We start from the raw sequence: 26943 nt of genomic DNA, 5'->3' as shown, positions 1-26943 counted from the left end.
CGCAACAAAATCCCACATTCCACCCATGATTTTTTTTGCTCCAGTCTGATAATTTTCAGATGCAATTTCACTTATTAATTTAAAGGGTTTTGTTTTGTTTTTAAGGAAGGGTGTGTGTTTTTTTACACAGCTCTGGTTTTAAGCTAGTCAGCTTCATAGCTCACATCTCTCTGTGAATGGAATTATGGAATTCAATACTAGTATGTGTTTTAGAACTTTTATACCGTTTTCAGTATGCTACCTGCCCTGGATCTTTGATGTGGATTTGAGAGCCAGTGTAAAAAGACTGGCAATGTTATGTCTACTTGGGTTGGTTTCAGCTCAGATTGTTCTTGCAACTTACTTGGAGAAGCGATGACTGCCATCTGTATCAGACTGGCTGAGGAAAGCCAACTAAATAGGCCCTGCTCTAAAAACTTGGAGATTAACTGCGCAGAGAGATTACTTGGACAAACAGAGTTTGTTCACTGATTACCAGAACATAAATTGCATTTGCTGTATAAATTTGTAAGGATTGTATAAAAATAGAATTTTTTAAATGAAAAATTGCTAAGAAGGAAATCAAGGCCAAAAGAAAAAGAGGTTTCTTGAAGAACGCTTCTAATTCATTTGCCTCGCCTGATTTTCAGCAACAATTGTACATTGGTTCCAGAGATGGATTGGCTCAGCTCTCGCTACACAGATGTCACACATATGGCAAGGCTTGTGCAGACTGTTGCCTTGCCAGAGACCCCTATTGTGCTTGGGATGGAAATTCATGCTCCAGATACACACCAACATCTAAAAGGTGAGTGATATCGTTCCTGCTTTGACCGAGCATCTAAGAGCAGCTTCTTACGTGATCCCCATGATTTAATGCAGAGCTACTCCTTCCCACACTGCTGGGTTAACCTGTGAAGCTCTGGGCTCTATGGGATGAGTTCAAGGCTGGCATTGGCGATGGAGGACGCCAGAGCTTCCCCATGGATCCTCTGGTACCATCTGCTCTGCTAGTTCATGTACAGGTAACCTGGGTAGGGTTAACTAAGCTTCACTCAGAGTAGACCAATTGCAATTAATAGACCTCACTTAGTCACATTCATTGATTTCAACAGCTGCACTCTGAGTAAAACTTAGTTAAATACCCCCCCAACACACACACACACACAGATGTTTCCATGATGTCAGCAGGAGGAATCTTTGAATAGTGTTACGTGTTACCTAACCTCTGAACAGTGGAAACATTTCAGGGACAGCAGTACATATATTGGGCTTGACTTCCTTGGAATTAAGGTCCCAGGGTTGTTGGCATCTGTCTGTCTCAAAATACAGTGGAGTGTGCCTCCAGGGGTGAAGTCAAGCATCTGGAGAATCACAGCGCCCGATGGGGCTGCAGAGACTAGAAATGCTTAACGGCTGCCTCCTGCATTGTTTTTCGCTATGTTAGCAGCACCAAAGTGACTTCCCTGGGGTGCAAGCCTGGGCCGTGTGTCTGGAGGTCCTGGCTGCTCAGTGCGCAGCCATTAAAAGGTATTGTGTTCAACCTGGCATCAGGCAATACATCTGGGACCTGAAACAAGCTTTTGCTGTGTGGGATGCTGCTTTTGGGATTCCAGGAGCTCCATTCCATTCCATTTTCTCTTCCCTCTGCCCCAGATTTCTGGGTATTCCTCACACCACCCCACAAAAGTGGGTCAGGATTCAGGAGCACACCCAGTTCTCACTGGAATGTTTTCCAGGTTTCCTTCTTCCATAGGCTTCCCCCCATCCAGCCACTTTTGCATTTCTGCCAAGCTTGGAGTACCCCAAGGCCTGTTGCTACCTGCCTGATTCTTATGGGTGCATGGTGCTTATTTGGCTATGGAAGAAGCAGCACTCGCAGCCTGAACACCAGAAAGAAAAGGAAAGTTGACTGTGACTATAATATCAGTTATACCTTATTCATATATGTAATCTGATGCAGCGGCGTAGCGTGGGTTGTCAGCACCCGGGGCAAGGCAAGTAATTTGTGCCCCCTAATCCGGGGCAAGGCAAGTAATTTGCGCCCGCTAACCTGGGGCAAGGCAAGTAATTTGCGCCCCCTAACCCAGGGCAAGGCAAGTAATTTGCGCCCCTAACCCCTAACCTGCCACCGCTGCCAGCTTCTTCTTGCTGCTGCCTGGGCTGGGGTATTTACGGTAAGGTAGCCACGGCGGCGGCGGCGGGTCCGTGTCAGGTGATCTGAGGCGAGTTACCGCTGGCGCTGCCGCCCAAACGACGCCGCTTGCCTGGAGGAGGAGGAGGGCAGAGAGGCGAGGAAAATGCAACATGGCCCAGCAGCTGCAGCAGCAGTGGCGGCGGCAGGGCTGTGAGGAGGGGCTGCCTGGTGCGCCCTCCGCGGCCCTGATGCGCAGGGACCGCGGCGAGCACTGAGAGCCGCTGCCTGCCGGACGCCTTCAGCCCAGACGCACGCACAGCTCGTCGGTTCCGCGAGACATTGGGCTCTGCTACAGCCTGCGCCCGAGGCTCTTCGGCGACTCCGGAGGCGGCGAGCGCTCCCCCCCCCAGATGTTGCGCCCGGTGCGGCCGGCCCCCCCTGCACCCCCCACGCTACGCCACTGATCTGATGTTACTTTCTGCAAGTGAACAACTTCCCTTAAGCTCCATCCCACATCCGAAGAACAGCAGGCATAATTTCACAAAGTCATGACAACCTTTATTTTTCCAGGCGTGCAAGGAGGCAAGACGTGAAATATGGAGACCCAGCTACCCAGTGCGGTGATACAGAAGATAGTAAGTATCTGCATCTTTGTCTCCAAAAAGATAAGTGAGGGGCCTAATGATGTGCTCAGCTCTTGCAAGGCCTGGTTACTGAGCAGATGATGCTCAGATACCAGAAGTGTAGCCAGGCTGTGGTGACTCTGTGTAGACCAAAAGGCATTTACTTCTTAAATTCAAGGGCTGAATTGAAGTATCGGAAACAACATCTGGCTTACATTCCTTGATAGATGGCATGCACAAGCAGATCTGTAAGCAGTGCCCTCAGTGCTAATAGACCGAGCAAGCCTTGAGAGTTAGCCTAGGACTATAGTGAGCCTGCTGTTGGCAAAACCGGGGTCCATAGATGTGCTGCATCATGTGAAGTGATGCAACCTGGAGGCAAAACAGAAATACAGAAAAAGCAGAGAATACCCTTGCAGGCAGAGAACTCATTACAAGTAACTTGCACTACGCACACTTTTAATTTGGGCACACAAAAAATAGAGAGAGGGCAGGTGTCTGGGGAAGAAAGACTTTTGCAATCCCACCCGCTATTGAAGCCAATTTGTTCTGACTAGAGCCGATTTTGGCTCTATGCCGTGTAGGTTGAGAGTCGCCTGTATTCCGTTCTTATGCCTTCACCAGGAGTAGAAATAGTTAACAGGGAAGTCTGTGGAAGTTTGGGAAGCAAATATGCCCCCCCCCCAAAGAAAGAATAGCAGGTCTGGTTGGCTGGTTCTTGCTGTATACCTGAACTAACAATGAGCTAACTGGACTCTCTGCAACCCTTCGAGAAACACAAAGAAAGGAATAGTTCTGGAGATGACGACCATGGAAGAGTTAATTGGTGTCTATGTAAGTACTATAACTGAACGTGAGAGGAACGCTACAGCTTTCCAAGAGCAACGCAGGAGGTCGGCTTAGGCAAGTGAGCCAAAGAAGCAGAATACCCCCAAGGAAAACTGAGGAAGCACACTTTTTTCCATTCCCTTGGCTTATTTCCACAGAGCAACTTTTTGTCAAAGATCTAGCATCTTAGTTCCAGCTATCAAGCTATCCAGGCCTTCTTCTAATTCTTCCTTGCTAATTAAACAATCCTCTTCTTAACAACGGCCTACTGTCGCCCACCACTATGGACATTGAGGGGCTTGCCAAATGCTCTGGCTTACTCCCCTGGCAACTGGTACTGCTGTCTTGTGGTTAAGATGAAATTTCTGTCACAATGTAACATAACGTTTTAAATGTTCAACAGGGTATTTTGTTTTCCTTTCTTAAACAAGACAATAGGGTCCCCTGCCCCGAACACACATTTGGTTTATTATTTGATCCAGGAAGAGCAACTGTTTTCAATTGCTCCTCAGTTATTTCAAGTTAGAGCTCTGCTGTAAACTAAAATTAAGGGCCATCAAATGGACCCGAGTACAGACAGGGTGAATGAGGGCTGCTGCTTTCTGTGCTGCTACTTTGAGAGTGTAAGCAGTGACCCAAGGAAACAATAAGTTCTCTTTCTGGAATGAGCCAATTGACTTTGTCCTGTAGACTGATAGGAGTTGACACAAAATAAAGCACCGTGCAGATATGGACTGTGGGAATGGAATTCCTCATATAAGAGCCCCATTTAACGTCTTCTGATCTGCATGGTACAGGCTTTATTCATGGCTATATGTGGGCCTGTTCTTTTCACCTTGGCCTTTGCCCAGAGACTTGGCTTTGATGAAAGCCCAGGTGCAAGTATGGGTCTCTAATCTGCCTCAGTGGGAGACATCTAGGAAGCAGGTTTTTACTCCCTCCTCATCTTCCCAAATGGGGAGAAGTTCCAGGCAAAAAGTATTTAAGCAAGTTTGGTTTCATTTGGAAGGATGCCGCAGGAAGCTGATTGCATTTTGCAATATTTGTGTTTGTTTACAAATGTATGCAAGCAGAGCATAGATGGAGGGCTAGAAAGACATTTCATTTTCTCCCACCCTCACTTAGTTTGCCTGCTCCCTGTGGTTGGAGGGATGGAATCAGGACGAAGAAGGCAACTGTTCCCTAGCCTTACTCAGCCTGAAATATCCCTAACAGAGAAATGCTTCTGGCTACTTTGCCCCTGACTATCAATAGAAGTCTGCAGCAGAACATCTGGCTCTGTTAACATCCTCCTGTACAAACTCAAAATCTTATAACACCATGTGACTATGGGGAGTTCTTGCAGGAAGAACAGGGTGGAAGGTGAAGACAAGGCATGTCAAGCCTTGTGCCCAGGGTGGGCTTCTTCCACCACAATGGTAGCAGGGAGATATCCCAAAGGTTTAGCGTATCCATTGCTATATCCTGTGATTCAGGTCAGGTGGCACTCAAGGCACCAAACTGGGAGGGGTGGCTAACACCCCAGAGGACAGGATCACACTTCAAAACGACCTTGACAGATTAGAGAACTGGGCCAAAACAAACAAGATGAATTTTAACAGGGAGAAATGTAAAGTATTGCACTTGGGCAAAAAAAATGAGAGGCACAAATACAAGATGGGTGACACCTGGCTTGAGAGCAGTACATGTGAAAAGGATCTAGGAGTCTTGGTTGACCACAAACTTGACATGAGCCAACAGTGTGACGCGGCAGCTAAAAAAGCCAATGCAATTCTGGGCTGCATCAATAGGAGTATAGCATCTAGATCAAGGGAAGTAATAGTGCCACTGTATTCTGCTCTGGTCAGACCTCACCTGGAGTACTGTGTCCAGTTCTAGGCACCACCGTTCAAGAAGGACACTGACAAACTGGAACGTGTCCAGAGGAGGGCAAGCAAAATGGTCAAAGGCCTGGAAACGATGCCTTATGAGGAACGGCTAAGGGAGCTGGGCATGTTTAGCCTGGAGAAGAGGAGGTTAAGGGGTGATATGATAGCCATGTTCAAATATATAAAAGGATGTCACATAGAGGAGGGAGAAAGGTTGTTTTCTGCTGCTCCAGAGAAGCGGACACGGAGCAATGGTTCCAAACTACAAGAAAAAAGATTCCACCTAAACATTAGGAGGAACTTCCTGACAGTGAGAGCTGTTCGACAGTGGAATTTGCTGCCAAGGAGTGTGGTGGAGTCTCCTTCTTTGGAGGTCTTTAAGCAGAGGCTTGACGACCATATGTCAGGAGTGCTCTGATGGTGTTTCCTGCTTGGCAGGGGGTTGGACTCGATGGCCCTTGTGGTCTCTTCCAACTCTATGATTCTACGATTCTATGATTCTAAGGCTGGTTCCAATCACGCTCCAGTGTCCTGACTCTGAGCCTTCACACCCAGAGCAGAAAAAAACCACAGATTCTGGCCCTGAGTCCCTCTTCCGTCTAAGGCTTGTTGTTGAATCATACATCACTTCAGAGAGTTGGTCTGGTCTGTGTTTATAGATTTACAGTGGTACCGTGGGTTAATAACTTAATTCGTTCTGGAAGTCTGTTCTTAACCTGAAACTGTTCTTAACCTGAGGTACCACTTTAGCTAATGGGGCCTCCCGCTGCTGCTGTGCCACCACCACGTGATTTCTGTTCTCATCCTGATGCAAAGTTCGTAACTATTTCTGGGTATTATTTCTGGGTTAGCGAAGTCTGTAACCTGAAGTGTCTGTAACCTAAAGCGTCTGTAACAAGAGGTACCACTGTTTAGTCTGTTCCTCTTCCAAGTAACCTTGAATGGCTTAAGCTGGAAAAAGTTTGTGCTTATTTATTAGTTATATTTGCTAGTTATGTTTGTTAAGAGGTGCATTTATTATTTGTGAGCTGCTTCAGGAAGTCTAAGATTTCTCCCAGGGAAGGAACTTAGTTCTGGGATGGGTGCCCCAAATGCCCAAATGGTTCCAGATGATGTCCCCGGCAACTTTGCCTCTAAGGAGGTCTGGAGCAGTCCTTCTGTTAACCCTCTTCCTGGAGCTAGCTGCCAGCCAGCAAGGTCACTGTATCCTCCTCACAGTTCCCAGTCTCATTAAATAGAGAAGAAGAATTCCTCTAAGAAAGGCTATAGATCAGATTCTGATTCCGTCAGTGGTTTAATTGAAAGGAAGTGACCAAATCAGCCTTAAATAGCACTGTTATACACAGCTTGCACCAGGTTGAACCATCGTGTGTTGTGCTAAACCTGAGGTGCCTCTTGTTTCCCTTCACAGCCCATGCGCTGCTCTACCATCTGTTCTGCATCAGCTATGTTTTCCCTTCACTTTAAGAAATCGGGGCAGGGTTAATCTTCTGTACCATGTTTGCGTTCCAGGCATTAGTCATGAAACCACTGATGAAAAGGTGATTTTTGGCATCGAATTTAATTCGACGTTCCTAGAATGTATTCCAAAGTCCCAGCAAGCTTCCATCAGGTGGTTCATTCAACGCTCTGGAGAAGATCATGAGGAAGAGGTAAGATACCATCATTAAGAATGTATTTTCCCTCTGGAAAACTTCTAATTCCATGGTCAAAGGCAGGGGTTAATAGAACGAACAAATATAGTCTCCCTTGCCTCAGCTCACATACTTGGGAATGCTCCAATAATATCACAATGGAATATCAAGACCGAGAAGGCAATCCCTGTGCAATTAGCAGCCTTCCTTTTAACATTACGCATGGAGTTTTGAATATTCACTGTAATGTTCGCACGCACTGCAATTCTTCCATCCAGGCTAAATGCTGGGCTCATCACAGGAACCACGTATAAGTCATGTTCAAACAAATCATGCAGAGATGACTGAAAACGGTCACAGAGATGCAGGCCACCTTTCTCCATTCATTGTTTATCTGTGCATACATCTCCTCTGGAAACTCCTTTTCCCCAGGGGTTGGGAGGGGGAGAAGCACAGACAATTAAGCTCTCAAAAGATGAGCATAGATAAACAACAGAAGCTGAAAGAAAGGCTTTTGATCCCATGCGGCTTTCACTGCTGGTCTCTGGGGAGCCTCTGAAACTCTGAGCAGTTGGAACCTGGCTTACTTTTTACGCAATGAGCATAACATTTAGTGATGTTAAATTCTCGAGAATAATCTTTTGGAGAATATTCTCGAGAATTTAACATCACTAAGCCCATCTCATAACATAAAGCATGTATTCAGTATTCATACAATCATGTCCTTGCCTACTGTAAACCTATCAAAATATCAAAAATTCTCATGGTGCTTTTGGAAAACATGCAGAGACAGACTTTGGGGGAATCTTTGGGGCAAAGCGTTCAGCAAAGGGTTTTGTTTTGTTTTGTTTTACAGTTGAGGGGAACCACCAAGAGTATTTTACTGTGTTCCTCTGTGGTACATTGCAAAAAAAGAATAATGTGCAGATGATGTTCTTGGGTGATCTTAGAAGTTAGGATGGAACATGATGGAACCTGTATTAGGATCTTTAGACCCTGAATTATACATTTGTGTACTCCTGTGTGTGTGTGTGTGTGTGTGTGTGTGTGTGTGTATGCATTTAATAATTTATGAACGTAATTCCATAAAATAAACTCTATTGTCATGTATAGAATGGGATGGAAAGTACAGCAGAGATGGATGCCACCCCGCTTTTTAATTGTGTTAGCTAAGCACTCTAATAACCAGTAAGGTCCATTAGGTCCAGTTGTGGCCGACTCTGGGGTTGCAGCTCTCATCTCACTTTATTGGCCGAGGGAGCCGGCGTACAGCTTCCGGGTCATGTGACCAGCATGACTAAGCCACTTCTGGCAAACCAGAGCAGCACATGGAAACGTCGTTTACCTTCCCGCCAGAGCGGTACCTACTTATCTACTTGCACTTTGATGTGCTTTCGAACTGCTAGGTTGGCAGGAGCAGGGACCGAGCAACGGGAGCTCACCCCGTCACGGGGATTCGAACCACCGACCTTCTGATTGGCAAGTCCTAGGCTCTGTGGTTTAACCCACAGCACCACCCGTGTCACCTAATAACCAGTATTGCACATCAAATGGGTAAAGAAGTAGGCATTTGCACATCTGGAGCTGTCGTTTGCACATCTGGAGCTGTCTTAGACTGAGCTCGACTAATTCAAACAATCAAACAATCAAATCTTTATTATGATCATTACCAGCTAGACTAATTATACATCTGGTCCAGCATTATCTGTCCTGGCTACCCACACCTCTCCAAATTCTCGAATAGGAGTACTTCCTAATGCTGCTTTCTGAGATCCTTTTAAATGCTGATGTCTGTAATCCGAACTGGGATTTAGCCCCTGCCACCTGTGTTCTGCTGTGGAGCTATGGCACCCAAACCATCAAGGAATTTAAAAGGAGTAAAGTTGGGTCTGGACTTTGCTTCCTAAGAGCCTAGCTGTCTTTAGAACCTATTAAGCACCGATTGGTAGTTTCTCACTACAGTGTGTTATAGGGGACACAACAGTGCCTGAAATCAGAATTCAAAAATAAAATAAAAGCATATTGCTGGTAAATGGTGATGCAATGGGCTGTCCAGCAGGAGGCTGTGGCATTTTCACAATGTTTGGCTGAGCACTCTTAATCCCTATAGTTGTAGAAATACATTAAAAAGGTAAAGGACCCCTGACAGTTAAGTCCAGTCGCGAACGACTCTGGGGTTGCGGCGCTCATCTCGCTTTATTGGCTGAGGGAGCTGGCATTTGTCCTCAGACAGTTTTTCCGTGTCATGTGGCCAGCATGACTAAGCCACTTCTGGTGCAACGGAACACCGAAACCAGAGCAGTGCACAGAAACGCCATTTACCTTCCTGCCAGAGTGGTACCTATTTATCTACTTGCACTTTTTGGCATGCTTTCAAACTGCTAGGATGGCAGGAGCTGGGACCGAGCAACGGGAGCTCATCCCATAGCGGGGATTCAAACCGCCGACCTTCCGATCGGCAAGTCCAAGGCTCAGTGGTTTACACCACAGCGCCACCCGCATCCCCAGAAATACATTACCCCAATGTTAAAAGTACAGTATTATCTTGGTTTACAACCATAATCCATTACGGAGGTCCGTTTGTAAACCAAAACAGGTTGTAATCCAAGGTACGCTTTCGCCAATGGGGCCTCCAAAAAAATTTGTTCGTAAAAAAAAAAGGGGTTGTAATCCAAAAAAAGTTTGCAAACTGGGACACACACTTCCGGATTTGACATGTTTGTAATCCAAAATGTATACAAACCAAGACGTATGCAAACCAAGGTACCACTGAACTGCAGTTTTAAGCGCTGGGAAAATGCTGAAGAGCACCTACAGTTAGGATTTTTCCACACTTCCACTTGTCTCAAGCCTAGAAAGCAGGGATCCAATCAGTTTTCCACTTCTTCCATGCTTCCTAAGCACCAGTCTGAGGGGTTTTGCCTTTCTGCAAAACCAGAAAAAAGGTTCCGCCCTAGAAAACCTGCCCTTTAGAGCTCAGTCTGTGGAAAACCCAATTCCCATTTGTTCCGACTGAGGGGCAAACATAGATGTGAATAAGCTCTGAGATTCTTTAGGGAAGTCATGTGCTGTAAATGTGTTTTAAATGTATGTTGTGTACTCAGCCTTACTCTTTGTAAAGTCACAGTTTCTTCCCATTTATTTAAACAACTTTTCTTGCTTTCAGTCTTTCTTCATCCCTTTCTCCCTCTCTCACACTTTCCCCTCCTTTTGTAACCATGCTTCTTTTTAAAAATATATCAGCTTAAAGGCTACCATATTTCAGGATGATGATGCCACCTTTTTGCACACTGTGCCCGGGATACTACCAAGTGAAGTGCTGTAATAGCTGCTGTGATGTTTCAGCGGATTTTGTAAATGTCACTCCAGAAACAGAAGGGTCATGTGTTGTTCACGGTGACATGCAATACGGTTTCCTGAGGGGAAGGAGAGGGCAAAATCCAGATTTGTTTAGCAGGCATTTGGCCCAGCAGGCTGCCTCCCTGGTCTTCACCTTTGAGGTCATTCTTTGGAATCCCACTTCCAGTCAGAACAGGGTGTGGGGAGCAAACAGAATCTCCGCTGGTCCCCGAGCTGTCACCAGGTCATTCTGTCGCCAGTGGGAGTCCAGCTCCCTGCAGTCTGAAGATTTTTTTAAAAGGGTCACGAGTCAGTTGCTTGGCACTCTCATTCTAGTGCTGTTGAATGAAGGGCGTGTTTGTTCCTGTGGTTTGAAAGTTAGTCACTGACTTATCACAGGAACTATGTAGGTTGTGGGAGAGGTGAGAGAGATGAATTGATCTTAATAACATCTGTGACATTATTTGTTCATAGTGCTGTATTCTTAGTTTTGGATATTATGATTTATGTGGAAATTGTGTGTTTTTGTTGTGTACTTTTTAATGTGTTTTATTTATTGTTTAAAACACATTAAAATTTTTAAATGTGTTTTATTTATTGTTTAGGGACACGGGTGGCGCTGTGGGTTAAACCACAGAGCCTAGGGCTTGCCGATCAGAAGGTCGGCGGTTCGAATCCCTGCGACGGGGTGAGCTCCCGTTGCTCGGTCCCTGCTCCTGCCAACCTAGCAGTTCGAAAGCACGTCAAAGTGCAAGTAGATAAATAGGTACCGCTCTGGCGGGAAGGTAAATGGCGTTTCCGTGCGCTGCTCTAGTTTGCCAGAAGCGGCTTAGTCATGCTGGCCACATGACCCAGAAGCTGTACGTCAGCTCCCATGGCCAATAAAGCGAGATGAGCACCGCAACCCCATAGTCGGTCACGACTGGACCTAATGGTCAGGGGTCCCTTTACCTTTACCTTTATTTATTGCTTATGACTTTTGTTATGTTGGTAATTATGTAAATCTTGCCATGTTGTAAGCCGCCTTGAGCATTATTTTAACTATGAAAAGGCAACATACAAATAAAATGATGATGATGATGATGATAAAGCTATAATGCATCTTATGCTCTTCTATCTACCGGTATTTATTCCTCATTAAGTTATTCTGCATACATGATGAGTGGCAGAGCCAAAAAAAGAAGCTCTGATTTTTTTATTTGTTTCTTCAAAAAAGCCTCTTGTGAATATATAAAATCTGAGCCCCCCCTTGCATTTGATTAGCCCCAACACAGAATCCCATGGGACTCTTGCTTTGCCCAACAGCCATGTGCATTTCAAAGATATGCGACAAGCCGTATTCTTGAAATGACAACTGCGAGTTCCTGTTACTCCTTCCATTCCTCCACGTTTACAGTTGGCCAGATGGAACTGAGTCAGAACAAGTTTTTTTCTCACCTGCTCCATCAGTAATCTGCTATTTTTCCATGTGTCTGTTTCATGTTGTTTGGAATTGGGCAGTGGTAGTAAAATCTAGTTGGCAACCGCAATTGCAGATTTCGGTAATGGTGAGTTGAGTCCTGCGCTTGCTAAACAGTTAGTAAAATTCACAGCTGGGAAAAGTGGCATGATGATGGGATATTGGCAGGGCTTTTCAAAAACATGGATGGATGGATGCCCATGTATGTGAAAGGATGTTTCACTTGGTAATGGCCTCCTGGATTTTGTTAGTTACCGTTTCTGAGGTTCCTTATTTATTATTGCCTTGAGCAGAAAACTCAATTAGAACATTTTGTGGAAATAGTCATGGATCACAAGAACAAAATGGTTGCATTAGATGTGACTGGCAATTCCTCTAGTCCAGTATTCCACCTTCTTGGCTGTTTCCTAGTTGCAGTGAATAGTGTGGCCAACATTCCTAGTTTCCAAGGATTGAAACAGCATCTGGAATTTGTACTGCAAGAGTTATGAGCGGCCTGTATGCATCTGGTGACAGCACTGTTCACAATAGCAAACTAACTAGAGAACATTTCCAATACATTGGGAGTTACTCTGCCAGTGCAACCTCCATGTGGAAACATAGGAATTGGAGCAGCAAGAATCGTAGTCACATGAAATCATGGTAGTCTACAACTGGTGCCACGGGTCCTTTGGGAAAACACCTCAATGTATGCAAGAATTTCTATGAGCAAGGACACAGTGTTGAGGCCTATCAACAGATTATTTCAGGGTAGTAATGGATAGTCCTTGTAGGCCTAATTAATTGAGTTTATATCCTGCCCTTCCCCTCGAAGGAGCCCAAAGTTTCAAACACATCCACAATTTTTTTTTTAATTAAAGTATTATAAAATCAGTTAAAATATTCTAGAAAGAGTTACAGTCATAAACATTCTTTCATACCATAATTTCATGGTTGCCAGGAACAGTGTCCTCCAGCCACCAAATGCCCAGATAAACAGGACTGTTTTCAAATGGGCAACCACCACTGAAAAGGCCTTGTCATGAATCAATGCCAACTGGGCACCATCACCAAGACCTCACCTGTTGATCACCGAGTCCAAGATGGTTGACGCTGGGCAAGGCATTATTTTAGGGAGTTTTAGAGTTTTGCATGTTTTACCTTGAATTAGGTCCAGCAGCTCCCTGGCAGCCAATGCCATGCTTTCGGACCTGTGGTGTCAGTGTTTATATATATAAAAAAGAAAGGGTTCTGACCTCCCTTTGTTGCCTCAGCCTGGTCCTCGGACCCTTGTTGGCATAAAAGTGTCCACGAGAAAAGTATCCTTGCAGAGTTCTTTCTGCTTTTATTCTTAAAAGTCTTTCTGCAAAAGCAACTGACCAACTGTACACATCAACACTACCAGCTTTCACTAACCAACCAACCAACCAACCAACCCAACCCAACTAACATTTTTCACTCTATATATACAACCTGATACAGGCCGCTGACTCATGCTGACCCAGCTTTTTAAGCATTAAAGAAACAGCGGCCAATTTTTAGCCGTGACATGTGGCACATCATCTGATCGGGTTGCCCGACTTGCCAGCCTGGCAGCCACATTGCGCACTAGCTGCAGCCTCCAGACAGTCTTCAAGGGCAACCCCAGAGCTTTTATGGAAAAAGTCTCCCTTAATTAGAAGGCATTGTATTTCACTTTGAAAATACAAAAACAAAAACCCAACAGTTATTCTATTCCATCTCCAGCAGTAAGCTACCTTAAATGAACTCACAGGTCCATTTTGTGGCAGACAGTAGAAGAAAAGAAAAAATGTTTTTGTGTATCAGGAAGGCTAGAGATTAATTTTAGAAATGTGTTTGGTACAGAAACAAGAGAATCAAATGACATAAATATTATTTTTCTCCCTTTTCATTTTTTTGTTTGTTCCTTGTGTAACTCAAAAACTGTTTGGCGTAACTTGAAAAACTTTCACACTGCATTGTTAAATTTGATTGGTTATATTAAGGAAGTGCTGGTGATAATGACAAGCATTCCTGAGATTGTTGGATGAGGGGCTTGAAAAAGTCTGAGTGATTTAGAAATGATGCATAATAGTGTTATTAGCAACACAGCTACCTACTTTTGACCTCAAAATATAGGGTGAGTTTCAGAATTTCCTTAGAGATGAAAGCAAAAATGTTTTCCAAAAAGAATTCTCCATTTGCCCCAGCAAAAATGCATGCTTCCTTTTTGTTTCCACGTTGCATTTAACCTGCTTGTAGCCTTTCTTTTACCTCCAGCACTTTTGTTGATTAATGAAGGAAAGCAGCCTTTGAAGCCACTCTCTCGTCACAGACAGGTGCAATATTTTAACAGTGGAAGAGCTGCTGTGGTTTGTAATGATGGGAGCTTTCAAAGCACACCATCCACAAAGGGCAAGTGGCATTGACCTAGCCAGATTGTATGCGCAGTTTTGCATCCTCTGTTAATTTCTTTCTTCACTGCTTCAAGGCTTTCTGTCCAGAATACTTAAATATGACTCTCCAATTTGGACTGAGGAAGGCAGTTAAAATAAATGGTATTTTAGTCCTTTGTAATTATACTAAAATTGTTGTTTAGCTGTTTAGTCGTGTCCAACTCTTCGTGACCCCCTGGACCAGAGCACGCCAGGCACTCCTGTCTTCCACTGCCTCCCACAGTTTGGTCAAACTCATGTTCGTAGCTTCAAGAACACTGTCCTTGTGCCCTCCATCTTTCCCAACATCAGGGTCTTTTCCAAGGAGTCTTATCTTCTCATGAGGTGGCCAAAGTACTGGAGCCTCAGCTTCAGGATCTGTCCTTCCAGTGAGCACTCAGGGCTGATTTCCTTCAGAATGGATAGGTTGCATCTTCTTGCAGTCCATGGGACTCTCAAGAGTCTCCTCCAGCACCATAATTCAAAAGCATCAATTCTCCGACAATCAGCCTTCATTATGGTCCAGCTCTCACTTCCATACATCACTACTGGGAAAACCAGTAGTAATGTATGGAAGTGAGAGCTGGACGTAAGGCATACTTAATTTATGAGACAAATGCATTCCAGTCTCAAAAATGATTGGCAATTGCAAGGTTCAGGGAAGACAAATTAGGAATTAGGAAACATATTCCCTCAAGGAATAGTGGTGGCCAGTAAATAAGATAGAATCCCACCCCCCAAAAAAGGTGCACCGAGTGTAGGTCTACAGACAGTCTGCAGCTGCAATTATTAAAGAGAGCATGCAAACATAGATGCAATTTACAACTAATTACTAGGGACTAGAAACATGTAACAGAGCAGCATTGTTGGCTTACCGCCCTGTATATATAATATCATTATTATTATTATTTTGGGCTAGATGACCCTTGGGGTCCCTTCTAACTCTACAATTATATAGTTCTATGATTCTCTATTATTATTTCCATTATTGGAGACAGAAAACTGGCCTAAGACGGATCCAACAGTGCAGTGGCGGGGCCATATGGTTTCCTGCTCTCTGCGATGGCCCCCAAGGATGTCTCAGTTCAGAGAATGTCTTGTTCTAGCAATAGTGTTTGAGCTCTCATTTCTTGGTGTGGTACTCATGATCATAGGAGCTGGAAGGGGGCCCTTTCAGGAATCGCCACCCAAAAGTCACACCTGTATCTTGGAGCCCTCATTTCAGGGAGAAGGTTCTCTGTGGGAATTTGTCCCTGGGGCTGCCTAGGAAGCATCTTTGGGTAAAAATGATTGTTCAGATTGGCCCTTCTTCATGACTTGATTTTACCCAATATGAATATGAAACTATGTATACACATGAAGTGGGCTTTTTCAGCCACGTTATAACAGCTCAGTTATATCAGTAACACTGGAACTGATATAGAAAGGGAATGAAAGCCATCCAAACAAAACAAAACCAATAATGTGATGAAATTGTCTTTTTATCCACCTTTTTTTGTCTGTTCTCTGAATTTAAGGGACCATTTTTCATCTGCCTCCCAGAAACTGGTACAAATTAAGCATCTGTGTGAAAGGTTAAAGATCTAGTAGCAAGTAATGAAATGTCAGGTGTTTATGAAACTCCAGAGTCCTGAGAAGGGTGTAAAATAAAGAGGAAAGGCAGAATGAGGGCTGAACCTCTGGGCAAGCAGGATACGAAAGAAATAAAGGTGGGAGAGGAAGACAGCAGTGAAGGGTTGCCCAAATCAGTCATCATTTCATCCTGTCATAAGATAATAGATAGATGATAGATAGATAGATAGATAGATAGATAGATGATAGATAGATAGATAGATAGATAGATAGATAGATAGATAGATAGATATGATAGGGCAAAGCGTATTCTCCTTCATGGAGAGCACGTGTTGCGGTGGGGGCCGCCAGGACACTCCAAAGTTGGGGGGCGGACTAATTGACCGTTGGCCACTGATGCGATTGGGGCTTCCATTGATGTTGGGAAGAACTTAATGTTGCCATTTATTGATTGACAGCCAGAAATAGTAAAACTCCTTGCACGTGGCTAGGGCTTCCTCTTTTCGCCCGTGCATTGGATTGCCCGTCCCCCCTCCCTATATTTAGGGTTGTTCGCTTTGACCTTGCTATGCCTGTCATGGGGTCGTCTGCTTTGGAGCGGGGGCCTGGTAGGAATTTTGTCCATCTGGCTGATTGGCTGGGGCCATTTGGTTTTTGCCTACTGCATAGCAAATCGTCACAACTTGTAAGGTTCACGGTTAGGCATTGGTTTATGGTTTGGTTGGTTGAGGGGCATGGATTGGCTGTGCCTGCCCCTCTAATGCTGCTGCTGCAAGGGATTCCGTTAAAGGAATTGGGAGCTAACTATTGCTTGTCCACTCTGTCAAGGGGGCTCGGGCCATAGCAATGAGCTCCTGGTTGCATTTGGGGTGAGGGCAGGTTCCCTGCTCCGCGAAACCCCCAAGTGTATTCCCCCATTCTGACTTTCGCATTGTGCAGAATGTCAGTCTGTCCCCCATGGTGGGGGCAGATAGTCGCAACCAATGCCTACGCAACCACTCACAAATTTGTATTTTAGTAAAGTTGTGGCCAAAATTATGCCAAGAATCTTAAACAAAAATTTCTGTGTGATGTGTGAGTTATTGGGGTGGACCTGGGGACCTCGACACGCAACCACAATTCAGGACCATTTAACACAGTAGCCTTCTTTTTATTCTAAAATGGGACCACATCACATGTGTTTCATCAGTTGCAGTTCTCTCTTAAGTGTATGCTTGTTGGTAAACCTGGATTTGCCTCTGTAATCTGTGAACAAGCCTCCAAAACAGGTTGTAACCAAAACTGTTTTATCCATCGTAAGCGAAAAATGAGATGGGGAGTTATCGCATATAAATATAGTAGTTGAATAGTAGCAGGGGTGCTGTAGGGGATTAATGTGTGAGGAATGATAGGGCGGTTGACAAACAGAGTGAATGGGGTCACAGACCCTAGTAACATATATTTGACCTGTGGAATTCATTGCCAAAAGCTGGCTTTGTAAGATGAAACAAGTTCATGCAGGGTCGGCCTATCAACAGCCAATAACAATAGGGGCTTAATAGACATTCCATGTTCATCAGATCTCTTAACGCCCAAGAATGCTCTATCATGTTCATTCCTTGAAGAAGGGTGCTAGACTCAGTGGCCTTGGTCTCATCCAGCAGGACCCTCTTCTGTTAATTATTTCCCACTTGCCTTAATGTTATCATCCATGCTACCTTCATACATCAAATGACTGTCAAGTCCAGATTTCTTGGTCCTGTGTTTATCTCACTCAGGCTGTCCCTTGGATTCTTCCAACCCACTAGATCAAATCTAATCTCTTTCTATTCCCCTTTTCACGGAAATGCTTGTAAATATTAGCTGAGGCAACAGTGCAATCATTACTGATTCATTAGTTTCCTTTAGGGCTGTCACTCAATTAAATAAATCTTGGCCACTTACTTGTACGAGTTTTAATCAGATAGAGCAGCATAAATGTCTATTTGGATGAAGTTAACATTTTTCCTTTGTTATTAGATGATACATCAATGTGTCGTGATTCTTCCTTGGGGAAAACCACACACAAAAGCTAGCATTTACTTTACCAGTGCTACTGCAGAGTTTTATAAGCCTCCTTTTCCAGACTAAGAGTTCCTTAGCTATAATGTCTTAATTTCATTTCTGGGATGCATATACAAATTCAATCGCTCCCTGGTCATGTTCAGCCCAGAACGCTACTGATTTACAATCCTACAAAATGGATAAATGAGAAACCAGGGAGAGGAATTTAACCAAGGAAAGAGAAGAAAGGATAATAAGTAACAGATCACTAAATTAGATGAGCTGCCCCACAAGAAGAAATTGCGCACGAAAATATCCCTTAAGATGTTTCCTTATTAACATTGAATTACATTACTTGGCTTAAGCTTAGTGAAAGAAGATACAGATAGGAGCCACAATATTTAACAGATCAGTAATGCTCTCTACAGTGGTGCCTCGCAAGACGAAATTAATCCGTCCCGTGAGGCTCTTCGTCTAGCGGTTTTCTCGTCTTGCGAAGCAAGCCCATTGACAGCTTAGCGGATTAGCGCTATTAGCGGTTTAGCGGCTTTTAGTGGATCAGCTGATAAGCGGCTTAGTGGCTTAGGAAAAGGGGGGAAGGGGGGGGGAAACCCGCAGGAATTCGCAAGACATTTTCGTCTTGCGAAGCAAGCCCATAGGGAAATTCGTTTTGCGAAGCGCCTCCAAAACGGAAAACCCTTTTGTCTAGCGGGTTTTCCGTCTTGCGAGGCGTTCGTCTTGCGGGGCACCACTGTACTTTATTTGAAGAGGTAGGTCCTCTTCAAAACTTCCCTTTCTACACAGTTTGGGTTCAATCCAGGCAATGGTAAGCACTCTCAAGACTCATGAACTTCAGCTGGAGAGAACTATGCAGCTACATAACTCTCCCCCAACTCTCTCGTGTGGCCACTGGCTAATAATCTGGGGGCTCTGTGGCAGAAATGACTGGCAGAATCCGAGACCTGGGAGCAGAATCGGTGGAAGAGGACTGGAAGAAGTTCAAAGATTACCTGCAGAAACATTGCAAAGTGTATGAATGTTAAAATGATGTTGGATATGACAATATTATGGCATTAGTGATACAGTTTGAAAAAGTATGTAAAATGTATTAGAAAAGGGTAAAAGACTAAAGTTATATTATGTCAAAAGTAAAATAATATGTTAAAGGCGTTTAAAACACAAGGAGGAAGATCGGAGACATAATATGAATGACTCCAATAATTAGAAAGGAGTTTTAAAAGAGGGTAAGGATTTGCTGTATCTGATTGAGTAAAAAGGAACACAAAAAAGGGAGGCGGGTGGAAGTCAAGAAAGAAGGTTAACTAAGTATGAATTTGAAAATTGGAGTTTTTATTTTTCTTTTTAGATTGGTGTAATTTTGTTTTTTTTGTATTTTTTACTTTTCTGTATTTTTGACTATGTTTTTTTTCTTCATTTGTGTTGTCGTTATGTGTTCTTTTTTCTGTAAAAGTTTAATACATATATTTTTAAAAAATAATAATCTGGGGGCTCTGGATCCAGGGCTGGCTTAAGCATTAAGTAAAATAAGCACTTAAATTTTAAGTGCTTAGGGCAGGGGTAGGCGACCTAAGGCCCTAAAGGCCTTCTCCATCCGACCCACGGACGGTCTGGGAATCCGCGTGTTTTTACATGAGTAGAATGTGTCCTTTTATCTAAAATGCATCTCTGGATTATTAGTGGAGCATAGGAATTTGTTCATTCCTCCCCCCCCCCCCAAAAAAATATAGTCTGGCCCACCACATGGTCTGAGGCATCTGAAAAAGGTTGCTGACCCCTGGCTTAGGGCATCAAAGGATGGGGGGGGGGCACCACAGAAAATTTGCATTGCCATATTTACCATGGGACATACAGAGCAGCTGAACCAGGTCCCGCAAAAAAAAAGGCTCCAGCAATAAATGAAAACATTATATACCAATAATAATAATAATAATAATAATAATAATAATAATAATATGGTTTTAATGGAGGTTATAACAAAATTAGAATTTGGTAACTGGTAAATTTCCTTACGGTCCACTGAGGCTCATGGGATCATTCAGGCGTCCACTGAGAGTGAATGCAGCAACACTCAGCTGCCAGATTTTGGGGAGGGGGGTTCTCCAAATGTGGAGGTTTTTTAAAGGCCTTGGCACGAATTTTGGTGATAACTTTTCTTTGTTTTCTGGCGGGGAGCAAAATATTAACAGCAAAGATTTTGGAGGCAATCGATGTGTCAATTTACAATGAAATTAAACACGAACTTACACATTAGTTCGGATGCCACATGCTATGTTGTTTGTGATAACTGATAAAGGAATCACCCTAGAGTTTCATTTTGTTTATTACCACTTCTAAGGCATCATGTATATAATAGTGTGATTCTGTTAAGTTTATTAGGACAGTGTTGTTGTTGTTTTCTCATGTGGTGGTGGGCAGTAACTAAGTTCATTTCATCACATGACACAAGGGGCCTCACAGCCTGTATCCACATGCTGTGACATGGGTTCGAGTCCTGCTGACACTGATTGATGCTTCCCCATAGGACTTGAACACTGATTTCTCAGCTAAGCTTCAGCACTTCCACTCATATGTGCATCATAAGTTCAGTGCCCCCAAAAATGTGAAAAATAGGATTCAGTCATGCTGAACTTTACAAAATAATTGTAGAAGACAATATTGAGTGCCTTTCCAAATGAAGACATTTTCTTTTGTATATTTTTAACATTAATGGACTCAAATCGCTCAGCTGAGCTTCCATTTTCTCAGGTGAAGAATATTAAAAATCCCAACAGAACAACTTGGCAGCAAGGCAGGCTGGGCGTCTTATCTCTACTATGTGTAGAAGCAGATGTGTGGCGCAAGATTAGTTTTGAGGATCTGATCAAAGATTCTGCAATTAGAAAAAGTTGGAGATTTTTTTAAAAAATATAAATAAAGTGGAAGTATACGAAAATAAACATTAATTTCCATCTTACTGTAGTTTTTGTTTCCAAAAAGCCAATTTTATTTTACAGTTTATTATTGTTTCTATTTTGAAGTAGATATTTATGGGGGCACCAAAATCATTTACCGTATTTTTTGCACCATAACACTCACTTTTTTCCTCCTAGAAAGTAAGGGGAAATGTCTGTGTGTGTTATGGAGTGAATGCCTGCGGGTGGCGGGGGGGATCTGCTGCAGTCGTGAGCAGAGGATCCATGGTTCCCCTTCCTTCCCTCCTCTGTGGTTACAAAGCATGGATCCACATGGATCCTCAGGATTTTTGCATTGGGCTACTCCAAACTCACTGTCAGATCACATGCCTGTGGCCACAGCATGAACCACAAAAATCATATATCCACTATTTCGTTTAGAATATTTTTTTCTGGTTTTCCTCCTCTAAAAACTACGTGCGTGTTATGGTCTGGTGCGTGTTATAGAGTGAAAAATACGGGTAAGTGCTTAGGGCCTCTAAAGGTCTGGATCCGACCCTGTCTGGATCTCGTTGCCCAAAGCCACATTGCAAGTGAGGGGTAGGACAAAACTGAAGCCGGAAGCCCTCCCTGGCCACCAGCTCTATGCTTGGTTACTGGATCATACACACATCCTTTTCCAACAGCTGTCTAGTGGTCTGTGATGCAGTCAATGGGTCGTCAGGGTGGCATCCAGACAGCTGCACAGATCTCTCTCAAGCCATGGTTCAGTTTGCATGGTAGCAAGCCAGGCTGTGTATGTATGCATATTGTGGAGGGAGAGGGGGAATTGTCCACATATTTTTCACATAAAGAAACAGTGTACAGTCTACCCAGTGTGAATAAATTTAATTTAGCCATCTTCATGCCTCCTGACTATATTCCTTCTGAAGTTTGCTAGAAAGGCACATGTGCGCTTCGGGCAGTTTTCCAGCTTCACTTCTCCTTCTCTCTCTCTTTTCCCCATATGCCCTCAATTTTTTTAAAAAAGAGTAAAGCTTTCACAACAGCCCTGTGTCTCTGAATAGTCCCTTGTACAAGGAGCATGGTGCTGAGATTTCTGAAGGGTCCCTGCTGCTGCATGCTACAGAATCAGACTGAACTTTCTTCCCTCCCTGCTTTTCACGCTGTGGGCCTCAGTGTGGCAGTAGAAGAACGCTGTGCTGCCTTCTGCAAGCCACTTTTTTTCCCTGACACACTGAGACTTCCAAAGGAGCATCTTTGTGAGCCGTGAGCCAGGACAGAAATCCCCGGTTCCCTTGGTCACCAAGCCAATCTTCCTTAGCCCTCTATTTGCAATTTGGGAGGGACTGTGCTGAGCAACCTTACAGAGATCATTCATGGGGGATCTTTTTGAGCATTTAAGAAAAGCACTATATAAAGCGTGATTCGTCTTCTTTTTCTTTGGCGATCACTCGTAGCCGAGTAAGATTGTCTTCCATAAACACGGTTTCAACAATGAATCCGTAAGTGACTGTGGAGGCCAATTCTGGATCCACACGTCCTTCCGCAGTGGGGACATCGGTTTCTGGGCAGGAGTTGATCACGGTGTGGATTTGCCAAGCGTGCCTTCCTCTTAGCGCGTTTCTCCCTTTCATCCTGAGTTTGAGTGTCTTCAAAGTCCATGACACCTTTGGTAAAGCTGTTCTCCAACTGGAGCACTCCCAGGCCAGTGTTTCCCAGTTGTCAGTGTTTATACTACATTTTTTTAGATTTGCCTTGAGACAGTCTTTAAACCTCTTTTGTTGACCACCAGCATTATGCTTTCCATTTTTAAGTTCGGAATAGAGTAGTTGCTTTGGAGTGTGTGAGTAAGTTGCCATTCAACCCTCTGTGGCTGAGAGTGCTGGCAGGGTTGAACTGAGCGGTCAGCCATGGCTGCAGCAACCGCCTTGCCACTCTCACTGACCAGGGTAGAAGTGTGGGGAGGGCAAGGAAAATTCCTCTTCTCTGTCAGCTGCCAAGCAAAGGAACCCAGGTTGTGGCTGCTGTGGTGTCACAGGACCTGGGCCTTCACAGGATTTGCCCCTCTCTGCCCATGAACCACACCGTTTCTGAGGCTACCACCAGCAGGGATAGTCCCAGCAGTAGCTTCTGTCCATTTGGGGAGAGGCTGGTAGAGGCAGTTCCAGTTGATCCAAACTTCTTCTGGCAAAGCACATCAAGGGTTTGGTTTGCTCTGCCTGTGTATGATTTGTGAAAACCATTGTAGGAATTGCATACATCCCATCGCTTTTTATAGGATCTCATCTAAAGCAGTTTACATTGCAGTGGGTTGAAGCTGCTTCCCAGCTGCAAAATCCTACTAACTGTTCCAGTCTTCCTGCTCCGGATCAGGACCACCAGCTTGAATCGACCTGCTCAAGTGAAGCATTTCGAATTTGGCAAGATTATATCGTTTCATCCTTGTCTTCATTCAATGACAATTGCCTACCTTTTCAGTAACAAATTCTGACATTTTTGTCGTGTAACCACTATAATTATTGCTTAAATGTTAAAATGTCAGGAAATCAAATGCTGGCTTTCACATCAGGAAATGCTTACTGCACTTATGTCGATTACAAGATGGTTGTGGTTTTCCCGTTATTTTTAATACTGTGTATTCTGTGTTATTAGCAGACTTGAAGACAAACTGTTTAATACCTCATTGACTGAAACATACGAAATCGTTAATACGAAAAATACCATCCCCCCCCCTCCCGGACACCAATTGGAATTTGAAAGGACAAGGGTTCAATATTAATTCATAGCATGATTTTGGAAAACTACATTTAAAAACAAAAAATACCCATAGCTTCTGAATGCCACCCCAGCAGTTTGAAGCAAAGTAATCTGTTCATGAACCTGGTCTCTGCATTAACCCCCATGACTCCTGTTTGCAGCACAAACACCAACAAAACACACATTCTTGTCCCAGATGCAGGCACAGTGGACTATATGAGATATTACACTTCCCGTTTCCTTGCAGTGTCCATTGCTTTCTGTTCCTCCATTTTCTCGCCTCCCCCCACCTTCTCTGTGTAGACAGTAGTCAAATTTATCTTTCCTCCCCTTTTGGTGCAAAAGAAGACAGTTATATTGTCAAAGGTGTATTTGGTACCTTAGCAGCCAAATGAAGAAAAAGTTGTCCGTATGGGATAGGCTCTACAAGGGTTTTCAAGAATGCCAGCACAGTGTCCACCTGGGCCAAAAATCTCTAGTGTACGAAAGCTGAACTTTTAGGCATAGCAACCTGTTTTAAACAAGATGCCAACCACAAGGTGAACTAGTTTAGATAAGGTGTATGGTGGTTAAAACTGAAGATGAGCGAGGAAGACTTAACTCAGACCACATTGGCTCCCTGTTCTGTGACCAGATCTCTTTGTCAGCTGTTCCTTCTCCACCTTTGGCATTCACTGCAACTTACAGAAAACTTTCTTTTTGTTTCTGTAAGCCTTACAACAGTATTTGTTTCTTTCCACCCACAGCTGAAACCGGATGAAAGGATCATCAAGACGGAATATGGGTTGTTGATTCGCAGCTTGCAAAAAAAGGACACGGGGGCCTACTATTGCAATGCTCAGGAGCACACGTTCGTGCGAACCGTTGTGAAGTTGAGTTTAAATGTCATCGAGAATGGGCAGATGGAAAGCTCCCAGAAGACGGAGGATGAAGAAGGGCGAGGCAGGGATCTGCTAGCGGAGTCCCGGCTGCGGTACAAGGATTACATCCAGCTTCTCAGCAGCCCCAGCTTCAGCCTGGATGAGTACTGTGAGCAGATGTGGCACCGGGAAAAGAAGCGTCAGCGAAACAAAGGAGGACCCAAGTGGAAACATATCCAGGAGATCAAGAAGAAAAGGAACCGCAGGCATCACCAGCCAGCCACCCCACACACTGCGCCCGAGTCCACATAGTCTGCATATTTTATTTAAAGAAATGACTTTTTTTTTTTTTTTTGCAAATGAGAACAATTTTGTTATTTTCTGGGCCCTCCCTTTTGATGTTGCTTCTCTCAGAGAGACCAGTCCATGCCTAGTCGTTAATGTATATGAGACCCCCCCATAGAAGAATACACTAGCAATGCAGGAGAGACTTCTTCAGGACTTGTGTGCTGTTCCGATGTCCCCTGGTTTCAAATGGAGATGACTTTCTTTGCATCTCAGGCTCCGGAGAGTTAATTTATGTGACGTACCAAATGGCTGCTCTGTTGTTTTCTGTTTAAAAACATGGACAATGGGCTGACTGAACAGCCGCTATGTTTCACTGCGCCATTTCACATCAGGCTGGTTAAAGTGTCGGGGTCTGTTGAAAAGAGCCATCCCAGATAGGCATCACCCTGCACCATAACTCCTTTGGCTTAGATCAGACCTCTTGGGCTGAGCACACCAACCCTTCCCAGGGCATGATCCGGCACATTGACCCTGTCCATGGAGGCATTGACACATAGAAATGGACACCAGACTCCATTGGCAGCAGCGTGTGAGGGATTCATCCACACAGCTGACAAAATTGGGCCCTTTCTGTTCCTTCCTAGGCCTAAAGTTGTAGCCTGGTAAGTGGTAGGTTCTTTGCCAGCTTCTTGGTGATCCCTCAAGGAATGTGCCTCCCAGGACCTTTACCACACGGGGTCTCGGGGCACATAGGTCCACTTTGGTATTTTTTGGCTGGGTGGACAGGACGGGTCATAGCACATGCAAACAAATGTAATCCTCACTTTTTCGGAAGACGTGTAGAGCTTCATTCCCTAGAGTGTAAGTAGCAACCAGTTTGAAGGCCATTTGCTGAGGTGACCTGTTGACTCTAATTGGACCTGCCAGTGAAGATGCTCGAGAGTAAAATTCCTTAAGAAGCGAATGGGAGTTATGCACACAAATCCTATTAGTTGGTAATGGGATTTTTGCCAGCACCTCTCCTGTCTGTCTCTTAAGACATTTTTACCCATCTGTAACACATCACCTCTGCTACTTTAGACTCCTTTGTTGGTTTGCATTTGCTTCTTTGATACCAATGGCAGCGCAAATAAATCCACCAAGGAAAACACCATTTGCCAGCCAAACCTGGCAGAAGCAGCCTTTGTCCTTAGCTGTGTATTCTTTTTGTAAAGGTCTTGTGCATTTTAGAGGCAGGGGTGCATTGGGGAAATTAATGCTTTATATTTTTATTGAAATGAAATGAAAACAACGTCCATGTGTAAATAACGCACAAGTTAGAGTTGGGCAGCTTTGTAATTTTGTAAAATATTCCTAGTTTGTTTTTAACTTTTCTGTTGTTTGGTAGATTCCGTTTTCCTGACAGAAATCAGTTTTTCCTCCAGGAGAGCCCTGTGGCCATGTAGCCTTTTGGCACCAGTGGAGCTGGTTTATAACGCCCAAATTGAGATCAAACAAGAGTCGCATCTCATCATCTCAAGGCTTGCCCCTACACTGAAGTGCCTTCTTACCAGTTTTCCTCCTTTCTGCTGCCCCCCCCCACCCACCCTTTTCGCTTTTCACGCTTTTTTGGGTGTGAAATGACAAATTAGCTACTTCCTCACATGGAAGAAAGCTTTGATGGATACCAAAAACGACAGACTTTCCTTGTTTCTCATGCATTCTACTCATCCTGGGAGCAAAGTCTATGGGAAAGCCATGTAATTGGCGGGCCATTCATTAAAGCATTGACTCTCAGCTCTGGAAAAAAATTAGCAGTAGTTACGTCTGTTGCTCTGTATATGTACCTACATTCCTTCTGGTTAATAATTGTACAGCTGCTTTGTGTTTTGCATTTGTTTTTTGGATAAAGGGATACGTGTATGGAAAATATGGGTGTTAATGATTCGCATCGTCATAATTCCCATTAGAAAATTAAACCATGCTGGGCTCCTGCTCCTAACTGATCTTAAAGGGGTTTGCACCTGCTCCCCCTAAGTTGTGCTGCACTATAGCCCATATAGGCTCCTTAAAGGTTTGATTGTACAGGGGCATTTTGAACCATCATTGCAATATGGGGTGTTGGGTTTTTTCCCCAGGGTGGTTTTCTTTTAAAAAAATATTTTCATTAAATGAGCATTGGGTCATTTAGACCCCCTATTAACATGGTGGTGCATAATCAAGTTAATTAATGAGCCAACATGATGGACACACTAATTTAGCAATATAA

At 44.0% G+C, this 26943-nt stretch overlaps 1 protein-coding gene across 1 annotated transcript in view; it reads left to right on the top strand.

Annotated features, from left to right (window-relative positions):
* Positions 1–26604, top strand: part of SEMA3D (semaphorin 3D) — a 174560-nt gene extending 147956 nt beyond the window's left edge. The window contains exons 15-18 of the mRNA XM_081860956.1: positions 630–787; positions 2687–2751; positions 6948–7087; positions 24294–26604. Of these exons, the coding sequence (XP_081717082.1) occupies positions 630–787; positions 2687–2751; positions 6948–7087; positions 24294–24719 (789 nt within the window). The 3' untranslated portion in view covers positions 24720–26604. The remainder of the gene's footprint in view (positions 1–629; positions 788–2686; positions 2752–6947; positions 7088–24293) is intronic.
* Positions 26605–26943: the final 339 nt, after the last annotated feature.

The sequence above is a fragment of the Podarcis erhardii genome (genome assembly GCF_964252035.2).
Source record: "Podarcis erhardii genome assembly, chromosome: 5".
Lineage (NCBI taxonomy): Eukaryota > Metazoa > Chordata > Lepidosauria > Squamata > Lacertidae > Podarcis > Podarcis erhardii.
Note: the sequence above shows the minus strand (reverse complement) of the source record. Positions and strands in the feature narration are given on the sequence as shown.